We start from the raw sequence: 18,538 nt of genomic DNA on the forward strand, positions 1-18,538 counted from the left end.
ATGTTTCCAGTTTCTGACTTTGGATCAGTAAAGCTTGCGTCAGACAGCTGTAAGCAGAGCAGAGACTGTCAGTCAGGCCTGTGCGGCTGGCAGGTTCTGTGCACACCAGCATCAGTTTTGGTTATTATTTTGTGATGACGTTGGTAGAGATAATTATTAATTAAGTCATGTTTTGTTTCAGATTCAACCAATTCTGGAGACAACATGTATACTTTAATGAATGCAGTACCTCCTGGGCCCAACAGACCTAATGTAAATACAAGTTTTAAATGTATTTGAGCTATAATATAGTAATAGTATAAATAAATTTAAATATAGTTATAAATGTTATGCTTACATATAAGTACATAGGGTAGCTAAAATTGAAAAAGTCAGCAAATACATTTTTTCCTGTTAAACTAATTAAAACCTACATGCCTATGGTCTTAGAATCTTTTAAAATATTAAATTCCTTTTACAGTTGCAGAGGCAGCGGAAAGAGTAGAATGTATTGCATTCACAGGCTATTAGGCTTGCAGATCTAAACTCCTTGTTAAGAGCTGAGGTTTTATATTCCATTCAGACAGTTTCTGACTCCTTAGTGGTATGTATGTATTCCAGATTATTGTCTAAAAGATCAGCTCATGCTCTTTTATTTAATTGCATTCATTTATTTAGAGTGACTGAGTGTGTGTGTCCGTGTTTCTGCTCCTAAGCATGCTGTGGCATACATGTGGACTGTTCTCCCCATCCACCCTGCAGACTGAACTCAGGTTTCAGAGCTTAGCTGAGCTGCCCCTCCTGCCTGTCTGTGCCTGCTGAGACACTCGGGCGTAAGCAGCAACAGTGTCCTACTTCTGGGAAGAGTATGACCGTGTGACCTGTATGCTCATAGTCACACGTGGAAGCCGCATTTCCACAGAGCTTGTGGCATTCAGGCTTGTCTGGGTAGTTTCCCCTAAGCAACCCAGCCTGCCTGCCTGTCTTCCTCCCTTCTGCTTGTCCTTTCTCCTACGCCTTCCTTTCTTGTTTACTCTTCCTTTCCTGTTTAGTCTTGAATGGTTTGTAACCCTCACCACTCCATCTATACACACTAAATTCAATACTGCAATTTATATATGATGGAATATGATTTGAACTTGGGAACATTTAAAAGAAAAAGCCGACTTCAAAAGGTACTTACCTTCAGAAAATAAGATGATGATAGGTTGTCAGGCTTCAGCTCGGACGTGGAAGAGTTCTAGAGAAGGCAGGTGGAAAGGGCTGACTTGCACCTCCATCACAGCTGCTGCTCACTAAGATGTCACTGGAAAGGAAGGCCCTGGGGCTTTAGAAGTGTGACTTGAGTGGCTGTAGAATGTCTGCACCAAGCTGACGCAGCGCGCGTGACTGACAAGAGTTTACCATGCAGCTATCCCTAAGTGGCTCAGTGTGTTTAAGATGAAGTTACTCCCTGTGCGCACTCAAGCGATGACTGGTTGCCTACCAAGAAAGAGTTGATTTTGGTATCACGATTCAACATAAATAGTCTTCATGATAACTCAGTAACATCAGCAACTTCTTAAGAACTGCCATGATCGTATGAGAGGAAATGTGTCACCATCAAGGAGAGAATGCTGATCTCATCTTCGTGTAATGGCCATGCTTTCCAGTTAGGCATGTCTCCATGAAGGGAAAAAAAAAAAAATGGACAGAAAGGATTAGCCTGAGCATCTAGAACGTAGAGATAAGAGAAGTAGGGCAGGCAACTGAAGAATCCACAACCTGGAAAAGTATACTGAAAAGTCTCTAAATCTGGAAAAAGTCAGGGCAATCTCTGTAATGTTAATAAATAATGTTAAAATCATTTTCCCTGTGATCACAATTACTTTCTTAATTTTTAAAACAGTTTCCAATGGGCCCAGGATCAGATGGTCCCATGGGCGGATTAGGAGGAATGGAGTCCCATCATATGAATGGCTCTTTAGGTAAGGCTTTTACACTAGCTGTGTAGGATAAACTCAAAATAAAATGTTAATTGTCTGCAAAGCTCTTCCTGTCCATCAGGATGATGATGTGATCCCTAGCGCATTGGGTAGGAAGACTGGAGAGCATTTGAAAATCAAGAGGGTGGGGCTGGAAAGATATCTCAGTGGTTAAGAGCACTGGCTGTTTTTCTAAAGGACTCAGGTTTAATTCCCAGCACCCACATGGCAGCTCACACCTGTCTATAACTCCAGTTCTAAGGAATCTGACACCTTCACACTAATGCACATAAAATTAAATAAATTACTTAAAAACAATCAAGAGTGTGAGGATTGTTCTGAGAAACCTGCCCCACAAGTATTGAACCCACCTGGGAAAGCCTAAGTATCTTGTGGCCAAAGGAGCACTGTCCCACTGGGCATGCTCAGTGCTGCCTGATGCAGAGAGTGCATCTATCCTTCCCACAGGTGTTTTTGTCTCTAGTCTGTGAACATAATAGCAGAGAAACCAGCTCTCTTCGATAATTTCTTAATTTTGCTTTGTATTTTAATGTTTGCCTCATTTTAAGATGACATTAGTAGCCATGCTTTGATAATTGCCTTCCGAGACGTGATGTGCACCTGCCTTGAGGTAAAGCCAAGCTCAAGCACACCGGTAGTTAACAGTGTGCTTCATGTGTGACGCCTTGTAGCATCTGGAACCAAGTATCTGTAAGAAGAATAAAATATTTACAATGACAAGACACAGAGAAAAGTAAACCAAACTGACTGGCTCTCTTAACACACTGTGTTTGTGAGTAGAAGGTAGGAAAAACAATGGGCTTTTAATCGTAAGGTAGTCTAAAAGCTGACAGTGATGCCAACAGTTGTAAAGAGAGCCGCTCACCTAGATCCAACAAGCCATGCTTATGCAGTTCTGTGTATCTGGGATTTCCTTCTCCATACTCGACTCTCTGAAAGTCTGTGTTAACTTGAGTGATTCAGAAATTATTTGTAATGCATTGATTGGCTTTTGTGCCTTTTAAGACCCAGATTTATTTTTCCTAGATTTCAAAATGTTGGTTCATTTTATTTTTGTTAACATGAAGTGTCTGATTACGTTATCAAATAGTCACATGTGATCCTTTAAAGCTAGAGAGAATTTAACATTCAAGTCCTGTGGGACCCTGCCGCACACCAGGTGCATAGCAGGCACACATCACCACTAGCTGCCGTAGTGGGCGCCACAGAGAAGCGCACACCCCTCACCCCGGGATGTTCAAGTGGGCGCCACAGAGAAGCACACACCCCTCACCCCGGGATGTTCAAGTGGGCGCCACAGAGAAGCGCACACCCCTCACCCCGGGATGTTCAAGTGGACAGCACTGTTAGAGAACTTGATATCTCAGGGTATTGCTCTCTCAGTCTGTCAAATTGGAGAATTAGTCAAGAAAGAGGGTGTTTGGTCATGGTTAGAAAGCTTTTGGTTACATTATTACTAGAATCAAACTTCCAAAAGAGTTTCACAGTGGCTGACATCTGCTCATTGTTTTCTTTAGTGAGCATCACTGTGCGCATTAACATGTAACAGTGTACCCTGTGTGCGTTCACTGTGCAATAGTGCTGTGCCTTTCTACTCACAAGTGAGTCATGCTAACCCTCGCGCTAATTACACTTAGTAAATTCTGTTATTAAAATGTTAGAGTATTTTACACTGAGGTTAATTGTTGAGAGTAAAATACTTCAAATGAAGCTGATTCTGTAACAAAGTTATGAGTAGTTACTGCATATATAATCCCATTACCCATGTCTCTCAAAAGCCAGTATTGAAATGTAGCATCTTGAGGCTATGTTTACTTTCTATTGTATATATTGAGTGCTATCTATTTTCAATATTAGTGAAAATATTTTTAATATTATAGTAAAATATGGTTCAGAATATTGTCAGATCCTTTTAGAAATATACATTTAAAATTTTATCAGATATATATCCTTTTCATTAAAAGATACAATCTGTATGTATTAATAAGCACTTACAATTGTACGGGCACGTGGACGATGTCTCTCCTCAGCAGCAGTGCTGTCTGCCGGCAGAGGCAGCTCACTCCCCATAGGTGGCTTCCCTTTGTAAGCGCTGCCTTACCTAATGAAGGTTATCTTCTCACACTTTGCCGCAGGCTCAGGCGACATGGACAGTATTCCCAAGGTAAGTGATGTGTGTTCTCTGACTTTGTCTCCATTTTATGACATGTGGAACTCGAATTCACTAAGTGGGTATTACTAATATTTTGTTCTTCAATAAAATTTTGAAAGTAGAAGTTCAGATGTGATCACTTAGCAATTAAAATATGAATATATATGATCTTTGGGAAAGGGAGATATAAGGGACTTGATCGTGTTCTGATGCTACAGAGTGAGCAAGACTGACGGCTTGAATGATCTTTTGAGAGGCTGTAAACGTGTGTCTATGGCAGTGTGGCAGAAAATGCACGGGAGAAGTGGGCTGTGCGTGGCATGAGGACATTGCATTTGTATGTCCTTTCAAGCCTTCTTCAGACAGTGTTGACATCTGCAGTCATTATTCCAGTTCTCAAAATGGTAGGAAAGTAATTAAAGGAAATTATATTAACACACGGAGAAAAGTAAATGTCTGCGTTTTTCCTCCTTCAATTATTTGAATATCTAAAATTAATCTTTTTGGCAAAATGCTTTACATATTTATTAAGAATAACTTCTAAATACTTCCCAGATCATAATGAAATTAAAGTAGTTCTCTGAGAGTCAAATATATTTAAAATGCTTGATGAGAACTAAAATTAGCTAACACTAAATTGCTCCTTTCAAAGTCTGCTTTAGATCAGTAAGTAGAGAAAGTCATTGAAGCACAACTATGCTTTCAGTTCTACCTATATTTGTATAATAATGTAAAGTTTCTGGCACCACAAAAAATAAAATAAGATTGACTGAGCTAAACCTTCAGGCCTAAAATATTTTAAATTGCAACTTTGGTGTTGTACCGAGAGTATCTGGTTGCCTGGCCATACAAGTTCTATGGACACTTGGATGAATATATTTAGAAAATACTAGAGAAGTCTTCTAAAACTATTTATTTGTAGCAAATACTAACTTGCCTCTGAGAAGTGATATTCAAAGAGTCTGTTTTCAGAGCAAGAGTTCCTGTGTAATTCTATTAAACCCCTCTCCATGGGAGGTGCCCTTCCAAACGTTACAGACTGCCTGTCATAGGAGGGCATTGGTTTCGAGCTGTCAGAACTCTCCCCAGTTACCAGGGAAACGTTAAGGTCATGTTTCAGGAGTGCATTCTTGTACTTAGACTTGCTTGAAAACAAACGTCATCTCTATCCTCAAGCGGGTTCTGGTCTTCAGTGCATGAAGAGCAATGTGCCGAGGTGGCGTGCTGAGCTCTAACTGCAGAGAGAAGTAAAGCTAAGATCAACACCCCTGGGAAGCTCTGTGCAGCTTCTGGCGTGGGCCACCAGACAGCGTGCGTAGTTTAGAGTGCACCGTAAGGACACGGAGCGCACACTTAAACAGGGTTTCACAGAGGCCCGCCAGCTCCGTGCGGATGCCTAACAGTGCTGCTCTGTCTTGGAGCAAGCTCCTAGGAGCTCTCCTGTTAGCTCCTGGAGGGGCTTCTCCGCTGCTCTGCTGATCCCGCCCTCCTCCGCAAGCACACAGTGTTCCAGGCCGGAGGTGGCTCCCGCCTTAACGATCTTCTTTCTTCCTTAGGACTCACATAAAAATAATTGAGAGAGCATTGTCTCTAAAGTGCACAGAGGACTGAAGGGAGATGTCTGCTAAAGCAGTGACCTTTCCAAGTGTGATTAGTGAAATTACTAAGGGAGTTAGCCTCCATCACGCCTTGTCTGTGGGTAGGCCCCTTCATCAGCCTCATCCTGGGAAACTTTTTTTTAAAACTCTTTAGACTTCTCAAAACTCTACAAACTGAGGGTGAGGAATTGAATAAATGTTGGTTCTGGGTATAAGAGAATAGTTGCCATAGATTATTTAGGGGTTTTGCTTGTTTTCAAACTTTCACTTGAAAAAGAGTTAACGCTTGTTCTGGGCAGAGTGTGCGGAGGAAGCTGGGCTGGCGCCGCGTTTGCCCTCAGCGCAGCGCCATACTGTGTTTGATAATAAATTGGCTGTTTAAAACAGTGCAGGAGGGAAATGAAAACCTTCAACAATGACTTCTTTTCTGGATCTTGTTCACAGAATTCGCCCAATAACATGAGCCTGAGTAACCAGCCGGGCACTCCAAGGGATGACGGTGAAATGGGGGGGAATTTCTTAAATCCTTTTCAGAGTGAGAGTGTAAGTATTTCCTGACTGTGTTGCTGTGCACTGCAGCCCTGAGCTCTGCTGGCAGCATGGGCGCTTAGAGCTGTTATTGGTGATGTTGATCTTCTGAAAGTCGGGCGTCTTCAAGTGCAATCTTTTATGAAAAAGGGATCTAAGAGACCTTTTTATTTATGTGCAATTACCAAAACCATAATACTAATTTTCTTGTCAAGAACATCCGTTGTCATGAATCATGCTAGAAATAGATTCCCTCTTTAATGTGTCCTACGTTCTAGCAAAATGCATAGGTCACTGCAAAGCCAGATCTGTTCGTGATTTCGTTATAGTAAGACTGTGATAATAATCTTGGTGTGTTGTTAGGCTTTGCTGCAGTGAGGGTCCCATTTGTGGTCTGCCAGTCCGAGCTTGAAGCCTGTGGCATTTTTAAAGTGCTACTACAGGGTTATAAGTTAATGTCATAGCTGTAGGCAGAGCAAACAGCGAAGTTATAAAGTTTATTTGTTTACTTAGCAAACAGTTTCTAGGTACTTATGTGTTCCAGGACATATGCTAGATACTGGGAGGACTAGTGACAAGATGTGCCTGTCTCAAAGAGTTACTGTGTAATGCAATAATATGTAACCATTACTTCACTCTAGAACACTTACGGATTTTTTTAAGTTTCCTAGAGCCCCCTCAAGACCCAATAGACTTAGAATTTTTGGGAGTTAGGCTGGGGCTAGGTAGCTGAAAAGTCCCAGTGAGTGATGTCAAGGGCTGTTGTGTGCCGGATTCATTGAGTTGGATGATAGAAAAAAATGTTCCAGAGCACAAGTGAGCTTTCTCAGTGTACAACCCATGAGTGTGTGAGACTACAGAAGGTTCACACAGGCATTTGCTGCTGCCGTGCCACCCAACTCAGCCCTTGCCAGAGCTGCCACCATGTGAGGTGGGAGCCATGGCAGTCTACCTTAGTGCCGTGATCAGTGCCACATGGAGTCCGGCTTGGCTGCTCTGTGGATTCTTTTGTTTCTTGGTCTCAACGGAAAGCCTGTGCTGGAGATAAAGCTGCCCCTCGGTTAAACGATAGGAAAGTGTTCTCTCTGCTCGCTAATTTGCTTTATGTATATGATTGTTGAGGGCAAAGAAAGTAGATAAGATTATATGAGAAAGTTTGGCTATCGTTGAGTAAGCAGGAGAAAACCACATAGTTTTAGTCACATATGAATTCCAGGAATTATGCTTTTAGAACCCTGGTCACTGGATTACCTCAGGAATGTGGACAAATCAGTCATTTTCAATGCTCACTTTATCTAATAAGACACATTTGTCTCCTTTTAATTCTTCCAGCAGTAACAATGTCATTTAATGAGGTATATACACGTCAGTTCAGTTCATTTATTGTGCTGTATATACAGTCTTAGGTAGGAACAAAATATTCCAAAGTGAGGAGTATAACATGTCCTTGAAAAGGACAGTTCCAGTAACATGTTCACATGACTAGCTTATATCAAAGTAACATGTATACATCCTGTAATGCACTAGTGACAGCAAAGGGATGAAATAAGCAATAACTTGATTAACGATGGACATGTTGGCGATAAAGTACCCTCCACCAACAACCGTGGCCAAACTAGAGGGCAGTGTGTTGTCAATGACCTTTCACACCCAAAATCGCCTCAGATGCTGCCTGTGATGGGCTCATTAAATGTTCTGCGAGCAGCAGCCACCGCCATGTAGGTGGTGTAAAATAGGATTTATAAATCAAGAACTTACTGGAATAAATCATAAAGAAATACATTTTAAAACAGTTCTTTGGAGTGTAGTTTGTTTTTCTTTTTTTTTTAACTTATTAAACACAAGATCTAATGAAGTGAATGTTTCCGTGTGTGTGTGTGTGTGTGTGTGTGTGTGTGTGTGTGTGTGTGTGTGTTTATGATAAGGCCTCCCGTTGTAGTTCTAGCTGACCTAGAACTTCTATGTTAACCTGGCTGGCCTTGAACTCACAGAGATCTGTTTGCCTTTGTCTTCCAAGTGCTGTCTTATGTGCTTTTACATAAAAAAGATTTGGCTGAATATTTGTTGCTACAGGACTTAGAAAATCTTATTTTTCAGAGTTGATTGATACTTCTGTTCTATAATCATCAACACTGAGAATGAATTTCACACACGTGTGATAGAAGATAGCTGATGTATGTTTAGGACCATCTCATAAATTGTCTGTGAAACTCAAGCAAAAGTCCAGTTACTCATTTTTATAGCAACAGGTTGCCAACTCAAACAGCAGTTTTTTTTTTTTTAATTAGCGATCATGTAGCGATTATGATCCTAAAATATACTAACTTGATACTTACATGCTAGTGAATGACTGGAGGAAAATATTAAAAATTTTTGTTTTCCATAATTATTGTATTTTAAAAGCAGAAAATTTTGTATATATGGTGAAAACGAACTGGTATGTTCTGAGCTGAGCTGCTGCCTGGTGTGGTAGCACAGGAACTGCAAAGTCCACGTGGCTGCTCAAAACCAAGGCCTCAGCCAGCCTCACAGTGCGCCCCGCCTGGCGCTCCAGAACTGCCTCACGCTCAGCACACGTTCGCTTTTGACTTTGCACTAATTTTTGGTTACTGTATATTCAGAAAAAGAATTTCCTGTTGCTAAATCCCTGCCGCGTTTGCTTCCTTGGCCCCACCTGGAGTCACAAGCCAGAGTTTGTAAAGCTGTGAGCCCAGGTCATGAGCAGGAAAGGCAGGGCAGTGGAGAGACACTGAGCTGCAGTTAAGCAGAAGAAATAAATGAGAGATAATGATAATATACAGTGTATTCCCCAAAGGCCAGGAGGGAGGACCTTAATGTCTTCACTGCAGAAAAATGCATTATTTAAGGACATAGGTATATTTAGCCCCATTTGAACTTTCTATAATATAGTATGAAAATATTACATGGTGATACATGAATATATTGTGTCACTTTTTAAATTAAAATATTATTAATAAATGCTAGGGTTGATATAAATTGGGTATTTCAAAGGTCAGAGGAATTATTAGTTAGAGATTGGAAGTAAACGTTTTGAGGTAGTTCCACGTGACTTTAATGAAGGGCATGAACAAGAGGCATCCTCTCCTCACTGCTCATATTTGTTGGTGCTACTGTTCTTGACCCTTACAAAGGTGACACAAACTAGGGGAGCAGAGAATCACAGAACAGAACTGTGAGCAGGGTAAGGCCTGCTCACGCTTACCAGCAAGCTGTGTCCAGCAGAAGAGCCAGTCCTCCTGGACACTTAGAGCAGGAGGGGCTGAGGACAGCTGGAGCAGCCCAGCTGCCCTGAGCTCGAAAGGAGGTGCAGTGTCAAGTCAAACTCCTGGCAGAACTGAAAATAAGCCTCCTGGGTTCTCCTCCTGCCTCTGTCCTGGCCCCAGCAGGAGGGATCACCAAGGGAAAATAAGTGGATAGCAGCCAGAGACACTGGGTCACCACCCTGGCTGGTGGTTAGAGAGACTGAACACAGGGCGGGGGCGGGGGGAATGATTGACAGCCCCTGCAGGCAGGAGGAGTAAGTCTGTGCTCAGTCATGCTGGCTGTGCCGTCCTCTGCTCTGTCTAGTAAGGAGATGTCACTGTAGCTGGTGTTGTTATCTGTGTCTTCCTTTATATTACCATGGGTTTTATTGTGTAAGGATTTCATGTATGCATATAATGTGTTTTGATCAAATCTACCCCTTCACTTCCCTCTAATTCTTTGTTGTCCCCCACCCCCACGTTCCCCTGCCCACTCTGCACTCAGTACTGTCTCTATGTAAATATTACCACACATTTTGTTTATATATTTTACAGTAGGACCAAGCAGTGAAAGGAGGGGGGAAGATAGACAAGAGATTCTGTGTTGACAGACATTGGATTGAAGGAAGTGATAGAACTAGGGATCTCCAGTGACTTTACTTGCAAAGTAACTGAGAAAATGTGGAACTTCTTAGTGCATTCAGAAATCCCAGTTCAGATGTTCAGAGTCTAGATCCGAAGGCTGAAAGCTCATGTACTTGAGCAGTCTGACTTTGAGGATCTGTCAGTCCTTCCCTAGAAGTTAAAGCACGAAGAGGCCAGCGTAAGAGGAACGACTCTGTGGAGTTTACTGCATACTCGATAGTGACCAATCTCTTCCTCCACACTACTTCATTAATTACATCAAAACCAAAAGGCCAAAGGCCAGAGCCAGCACAGCACGCATGATTGGCAGAGCAACATGAACAAGACTCTTTCAAGAAGCAAAGCTGCCTCCTAGTGTTCAGAGGCTGTAAATATTTGGTTTTGAAGGTGCCAATACAAAGAGTTCAGATGAGAAGTCAGCAGTTGGATTAATTTGTTGCATTAATTTGGAAAACTGTTTCCTTGTGACCTTAGTCTATAATCAGATGAGTGTGTGTGCTGTTAGAACCATGCTATTAAATTTTGACAGGCTGGTAACAGCCCTCCCACTCTCTTCTTCATTGTCTAGTTCTGCTGTGGCTTAGTAGTCACATGAACATTTGAGTCATTTCATGTTATATTCAGAGAAGAACTATTCCTTACTATTTTGCTCATTAAGAAAACAAAATATTTATAGAAACCGAGACTTAGAACATGGTGTGATCTAAAGTATCCTTCGGCCAAATTTTATGTCTGATTCTGTGGAACATTAATTAGGTGGTAAGAAGGAAAACAAATGCCATGAGTTCATACTAGGACTTGCTATCTCAAAAACAGATAAAATATGTATATATTTAAAGTAATAGTTTTATATTTTCTAAGACAAACAAGAGTGCTGTCAATAGATAAAGGGGCATTTTATCCTCTGAGGAAAACCAGACTAGCTGAATAGTTTCAAACAGTGCAAGCTGATATCACAGCACGGTGGCATAAACCTCACTGTGTGTCATGTGTATTGATGTAACAGCACAGCAGAAACGGAGTGAGCCCACACGCCGGGAATAGCCTGTCTCTTAGTATGGACTCACTCTCCCTCCCGGGAAGGGGTGGACTGCTTCCTCAGCACTCTGAAGAGTGTGATCCATGGAATGCTCCTCTTTGTTTGCATTCCAGGAACTTTTCTAGAGTGTCATACTTCCCTTTAGTTTCATTTTCTTGAAATAGTTTCAGTAATAGAAAGGGGACAGTGAGCAGTCTACGCCTGAGGAGAGCACGTGACATGGCGCAGGCATGAATCTGTTGTTCTGTGCCCGAGACAGTCACATGTCAGTCTGCAGCTCTGTGTGCTCTGCCGAAACTAACTTCATTAACTTCTTGTAAGCTCTGTGTGGTTTATTTCTTGGAGCTGATGCCTCGGTCCTTTCTGACTGAGCCTCACCCTCAGTTTCTCTGCACCTAATTTTTCCCCCTCAATTTCTTTCATGGACTTCTTCTAACTTCCCGATACATCAGCAATATTTTTCCTTTCTGTAAGTTTTCTCAAGACATTTTGTCTACCACATTTTAACAGCAGCTAGCAGAAAGGGATCATAATAGCAATAACACACTTGACAGAAGACCATGTGCACATGTCCATCATTGGGCCATGTCTATTAGCATAAACTGTGTTCATATTTTATAATTCCCCCTAAGGCTAAGTGATATGTGGGTGAGCTGGAATGCTACTTAGGAAGAAAGGATTCCAGAGTGTCTTAGATCCAGACCACCCAGGCTGCACATTCAGTGGAAGGGTCCTTGGCATTTTCTGAATCATTTCCTGTGAGGCTCTGCAGGAAACATCCTTCCTTGAGCTTTAGGTCACTGACACATACCACTCCACACAGCCTTCATTTTAAAGCGGTGCTGGTGATCTGGCCATGCCATTTACATATTTGATTAAAGCTAAACACATGGACATTCTTACTTCTGAATGTTCAGTGGCTGTGTTTCAAGACCTTAGAAGCCACACGCATATGGACCTTATGCTGGCCAGGACAGAGTAGATGTACTCCGTCATCACGGGTTCTTATAGCAGCTACAGGAACTGAGGAAAGCCTGGGCTAACCGTGTCCATGCCCACTGTGCTGGCAACGCTCACCCTCCAGTTTTCTTACTGCTGGTTTTTGTTTCTGATGATAACTATACTCTACAGTTTATATATAACTATATATAGTTTTCTTACGTGACTGTGAGTAATATATTGCATCATGCTGAGGTCACTGGTGATCTGAAACCGTGCGTGTCACATTGCCATGGGATTGGGTGTGTTCCCTTTTCAGCACAGGGCAGCTCCAAGAACTTCTTATACATGATAGGTGGAGTATGGTTTGGTTTTGTCTTGCTTTTTTTCATCCTGCTTTTTTTCTGAGTTAGAATGTATTCTTGATATTTTTTATTCCTTGAGATTATAATACAATGACATCATTTCCCCCTTCCCTTTGTTTTTATTGTCCATTGCTACATATTATCCAACGTAGGAGTCAGTTAAACTACTTAACTAACTTAGCTTCCTTGTACCAACACAGAGATGAGGCTATTGAGTGACAGATTCTCCTTGGTGGAAACAGTGTTCTGGGGGTTATGCCCTGATGACTTGTGGTTTAGAGGACAACACCCTGTCACGCATGTGCTCACTTGGGGACCTCTTCTCACTTCAGTTCATCTGAACCTCAGCTCACACCTGTAGTCCATCCCAGCTTGCCTGGAATTCCCATCACCTCCTTTCTACCAACTTTCTAAAAAGTTACGTCCCACTGCCCACATAGCCACAGGTCCTTACGGGAATCCCCATGTGGAGCCTTTGGACTTTGGACTGTGCCCTTTGGACTTTACCCACCTCTCATCCAGAAATGCTTTCATTAGTAGAACACTGAAAGAAATTACCCTTTGAAGTGTTTTTGCAGGTTTTCCACCAAACACTAAGATATTGCAAGGTTCACATCTTAATTTAATTTAGAAACCATTTTCAGCCATAGCCTGTTACGTCTGTGAGGAGTGCTGGTCTCTACTAGATGGTCCGGCACTGTGCTGTCCGCAGCGGCAGCCTCACCCCGTGACACTTGTCAGCCTCATCATACTGTTGTGCTGAGTCCCTGTTTTGTGCACTGCGTTAACCCCAGAGTCCTGGCCGTGTGTGCACGCACAAGGCATCTGTGCTGACACATTGGAGTATCTGGTGTTCCCGTGAGACTCAGTAGAGCTGGCCATTGCTCTCTTGTGCTTCCTTGCCCTGAAAACATGCTGAGCACTTTCTGTGCATCTAATCAAGTGTAGAGTTGGAGGATTTGATAGTTAATCTTCCCCAGACTCCTTGGTGTTGTCAGAAAAGCTGTGGTAAAGGTGGGAAGGCTGAGTTCAGGGAGTCCCCCATTCACTCAGCTATATGTAGCAAAGGCCTCAGACTCTCTTCACTGCGATCCTTCCTTGCACTAAAGTTGCCCAGAGTGTTATAAGTGTCTGCAGAATCGTATCCTGACTGAGGAGTGTCTGAGGACTGAGTAATTATCTAATTATCTAGGTCCTGGGGGAAAAAAAATCAGACCTTGTAGAGGAAATAATTTAATTCACAACTAAGTGAATCCATATAGACTTCCTCATTACAGCTTCTCACTTTCCTGAGGTGAAAGGAGCATGCCTAAATGTCATAGAAACTAAACTTCGCCATCTCTCCCGCATCGCCACTAACCACTGGGTTCTTCTGTCCCTGCAGTACTCCCCCAGCATGACCATGAGTGTGTGATCCATTGCTGCGTCTCCTCATGAGAACCCTCGCGAGTCAGCCCTTCACAGAACTACTATGGAAGAAAACTACTCATCAGTGGACAGTTACACAAAGGAGTCTCAGTCAGCCAAACCGACCGTTTATTCCTGCTCTCTCCCAGATGTGAGGAAGAAAGCGGATCCAAATGTGATTCAAACAACTGTATGGAGTGGCACAGTAGAATTGCCCTAAACTGAACTGCAAATGATTATCTGTGTATGTATATGTGTGGGAAAGAGAATGTATCGTATACGCACATCTGTATGCACACATACGCATACATGCCTTGACCCACAGGACATTGTAAGACATTATCACATGACATCTTAAGTAGAAGTAAGTAGGGACTTTTATTCCATCCTTTTTTTCACGTTTACATTTTAATTATTAAAGGTTGCTCCTACCCTTCCCTGAACTATTTTGTGCTGTGTACATCACTGCTTTATATAAGTTATTTTTTAAGGTGAACTCAGATGTTATGGTTTTGTAAATGTCTGCAATCATGGATAGGAATAAAATCGCTTATTTGAGAGCTTTCACTCACGTGTGTCTGGTGGAAGTTGCCTGTGAGCCCAGAGTGTGCCGAGTGCAGAGGCACCGTCGGCCTCCCGTCCCGCCAGGTGCTAGCCCAGTCACCTTGTGCGCACAGAACAGCACTCTGTGCCTGAGGAAGACACCCGTCAGCAGTCAGCCGGGGCCTTACACACTGTGCTTCCGAAATAACTGTTTTAAAGTGAGTTCTTGCTTGATGTGTTTGTCTTAGATGAGGCAGAAATCATTCAGTAACTCAAATTATCTAGACAGTAGCAATACAGTGACGTGTGTGGTCATATTTTTAGCACCGCATTTTCTCCTTAACATGATAAAATCCAAAAGTGATAACAAAACCACCTGATTGAACTTGTGATTTCTCACAGGGATCTAGAGCTAAGTTTGTAATAATACACAGTAAGAAATAGTATTGTTTTTATTCAGAATTCCTATGGACACTTCCACAGAGACATGAAAACACACAGTACACTGACTTGATTCAGGTCCTCATCCCCAGAAGGAAAACAGTCTCAGGACACTAGAGGGTTCCAGGGAGTTTTTGTTACGCAGTGGCTTTCTTACTGGGTCCCTTTTCTCTCAGGTGTCCCTGCTGCCTCTGCTCGGTCCCTTTTCTGTATGGTGTCCCTGCTGCCTGGTGGCAGAGTACATGTCCTGTCTGCTCTGCTCTGTGGTCAGAGGGCTTGCGCGAGGAGACAGATTATCTGTGTAACTTGTGTTGACTGCAGCTGGCTAGCTGTCCACCATGTGTCTGAGAGTTTAGAAGGGAGTAAAGAAATAGTTCTTAATTATCTCCCATATGAGAGTACCTTGCTATAGACACTTCCCAGATCTTTGAGATTACATTTAATCCTATATCCAAACACCAAATCCTAATAAGAAAAGTATAAGAGTTTATTATGTATCTAAAAGATAACTCTGTGAGCCTTTCTGTTGTCATTGAGATACAGATAACTACTGATCACTGCCCTGCTTGGAGAAGGCACTGTTCAGTCTCATGAGAGAGGACTCCTCCCTTTCCTTTGGGACTGTAGCATAAGTGAAAATGTTGACACTGTGTTTGCCAGCTCTTGGTTCTAGATGATTTCTTTCTCTCAAATCCACAGCGATTCTTTCTATCTGAAAATTTAAAAAAAAAAAAAAAACAACTTTTGTTGGCTGTGCATGCCAGCGTTGCTGGGAGATCAACAGAGGTTGAAGAAGATGGAGTAGATTTACACTGCAGATCTAGACAACAATATAGGAGCCATAATTCATAGCACAATGTAGGCCTACAATGCACCAGAGAGCAGCCTTGAGCTGGCAGGCTGCCGGGCCTGTATCAGACAGTTGCCACAGAAAGTCCTTTCCTGTGTGCCAAAGTAATCTGAAGATGACTGTGTATGTTCACCTGTATCACCAAGAACAGTTGCAGCTTTTGCCTTCTGTGATGATCATACAAAGCTCCAGTAAGATCAGTCTCATAATGCTGGAACTTGAAACATTTGCTCGCTCTTCTATCCATCATTACTGATCTTTTATTTCTGTCATTTATGTTCTGAAAGAGAAAGTAAAGTTTCTTATCTCTCTCTCATACACACACATACACACAAACATGAACCTAATTTCATTTGCCCTTATTTGGGAATAGTTCTAGAATATAAATGATATAAATGGCATCATGTGCCACTTCTAACCTGTGTGGTCAAAGATAAAAAGGTAAAATGGTTTTTTGTTTTGTGTGTTTTCAACATGTAGCAGTCAATTTATTATTTCTTGGAATCCAGATTTAAAACACCTATTTCCAAATTGTAAATTTCCTGAAAAACTTAAGAATCATATTTAAGACAAAACTACATTCACAACAGGAAAATATGATAATGCTTAATTTTTACAGCTAGGTAACTTTGTTACCTGGGCGGTAAACAGTATCACTGTATTGATTTTGTTTAAATTTTAATGATTTCACCTTATTATTTTTCTGGTAAGAGTGTCTAACATTTTCTTATACATTCCACAACTGTTGGCACATTTGTGTTGTCTTGTATATGCTGCTTGCTAGGGTTATTTTTGCACATTTCATCTTATAGTAATGAAATCAGCAATCCTCACCTACATTAAACATGACATGCACGCAAAAAAAAAAAAAATTGAGAATAAGTAGTAGGTGTAAGCATTATTTCCTCTTACTCTGCTTTGTCCTGCGTGGCTCAGCGACGTTGAAAACGCACATCAGCCTAAGTTGTGCATGTTTCTTAAGCAGCTGACTCTCTTCCAGCGAAGATGCCCACTGCGAACAAAGGCCTGTGGGCACACTGACCTCAAACCACAAACCTGATGGATGAACCAGCACTCCTTCCAAATGTTCCCAGCTTGGGCTCCACTGCTAGTGAACAGAATTTTACAGCCAGCATCTGAGGTTAAGATTTCTCAGTTGCCGAAAGACTAACAAATCATTTCTGTTCCCTTTCGGCTGTGGAAAGTGCTCAGGAACAGCTGTCCCTACAGAAATTAAATGGAGAAAAGTTCTTCCATTTCTCCTTTCATGATTCTGTAAAGTACCCGAACTCCATTGCATTTGAAAGGGCCATTCAGGTGAGCAGCCTTCGGCCTTGAAGCGGGCGGAGTAAGTGGATTCAGTTTGGTAGATGAGTAGCCCCACAGCCCACCTACACCTCTTCTCCATCTCTTCCCGGGAATGTCACCTCAGCAGGCAGAGCTTTGCATCTTGTCTGCTTTCTCCACACCTGCCTCTCATCCTGGGAGATAAGAAACACAGCTTGAGCATCTTCCCCTCCTCAACCTCGGCGCTTCCATCCCTTCATAGTATACATAGTGCTTGGTGGTGCTTTCCCGAGGAAAACAATTGCGTTTTCATGCTTATTTATCACTATTCGTCATATGCAGGGTAAGGGTCAGAGCTACGTGATATCTGAATGTAGTCTCGACAGCTTCCTGTTTCTGAGTGTTGGGTGCTGTAGTTCTCTTTCCTGGAGACATTAACTGAGGCAGACAGCCCATGAGTACATGTGGGGAGGGGACGAGTGACGTGAGGACACAGTTGTCACATGTTTTGCCAAATAGGATTGGTCCTTCGTATTCCTTCTTGGTGGACCAAATGTCTCTGATATGAGAAGCAAAAACCTATGTTTGCTTAAAATAGTGCTTCTAATTTTAGGCATTTGCAAGTCTGAGAGATAGTGGAAAAGTAGGAGTGGTGAGCCATTGTTAATGCCACTTCAATTCTGCATGCTACATGTGTGCTTGTTGGGGGCGGTGGCAGAAAATTTCTCAGAAACCCCATTCCTACCGTGATGATGTTTTATACCGCACTGTTGACAAACAGTGAACAATTCTTTCTTGTGACTCCTTATTTCAGTAGTAAAGTAGCTGGTAAAAGTTATTTGGGATGGAAAGAGAGTGACACAGCACTGTACTCTATGGAATGTCTATAAGCAGGAGTAGCCCCAGGCCCAGATTTAGCTTCTTCGTACTGGTCTTGTCAGGAATTGTGATTACAGCTTCCCGATGTACACATTTATGAGAACTTTACCCATAACTCAGCTTGAATGAGCTACTGATAGAAACACACCTGAAACCTCTTTAATTACTTCACTAGACTCTATTGTGAAGAGAAATGTTCAGTTGAGTGGGTCTCCCAAGAAAATTTCCTATTTGATTTTCTCTTGGTAACTTATACAAGCTGTTTTCTTGAATAAAAGGATAATTTCTGTATGGAGTTTAAATTTATATGTGAATATTTTTGCTGTCTACATTTTAAAAATGAAATACAGTACTAAAATGAAATATATAAATGTTACAGCATTTAATGTGGGACCTGGTGTTTTCATGTATCCATTTGCTATGTATTATTAGGCCAAATGTTTGATTCACTTTGATTATCCCAGTCATTGGAATCTTATGATCTGCTTCTAAAAATACTTGGTGTTTCATTTCTAAAACAAGCTAGGCTGTTACTGTGGCAAAGGTAAGTATTAATATTTCCTGAAAAAAAAATGATACACATTTGTTCCCAATTACTACATTTACTGTCTCTTATGACAAGTGGACTTCTGCCTCAG

At 41.9% G+C, this 18,538-nt stretch overlaps 1 protein-coding gene across 9 annotated transcripts in view; it reads left to right on the forward strand.

Moving 5' to 3' along the window:
* Nucleotides 1-14,467, forward strand: part of Ssbp2 (single stranded DNA binding protein 2) — a 281,368-nt gene extending 266,901 nt beyond the window's left edge. For all 9 annotated transcript variants that reach the window (XM_060377758.1, XM_060377754.1, XM_060377756.1 and 6 more), the window contains 5 exons: nucleotides 182-252; nucleotides 1,868-1,946; nucleotides 4,100-4,128; nucleotides 6,159-6,257; nucleotides 13,878-14,467. In XM_060377758.1, the coding sequence (XP_060233741.1) occupies nucleotides 182-252; nucleotides 1,868-1,946; nucleotides 4,100-4,128; nucleotides 6,159-6,257; nucleotides 13,878-13,907 (308 nt within the window). In that variant the 3' untranslated portion in view covers nucleotides 13,908-14,467. The remainder of the gene's footprint in view (nucleotides 1-181; nucleotides 253-1,867; nucleotides 1,947-4,099; nucleotides 4,129-6,158; nucleotides 6,258-13,877) is intronic.
* The last annotated feature ends 4,071 nt before the right edge of the window (nucleotides 14,468-18,538 follow it).

This window comes from Meriones unguiculatus, chromosome 2 (assembly GCF_030254825.1).
Source record: "Meriones unguiculatus strain TT.TT164.6M chromosome 2, Bangor_MerUng_6.1, whole genome shotgun sequence".
Classification (NCBI taxonomy): Eukaryota; Metazoa; Chordata; class Mammalia; order Rodentia; family Muridae; genus Meriones; species Meriones unguiculatus.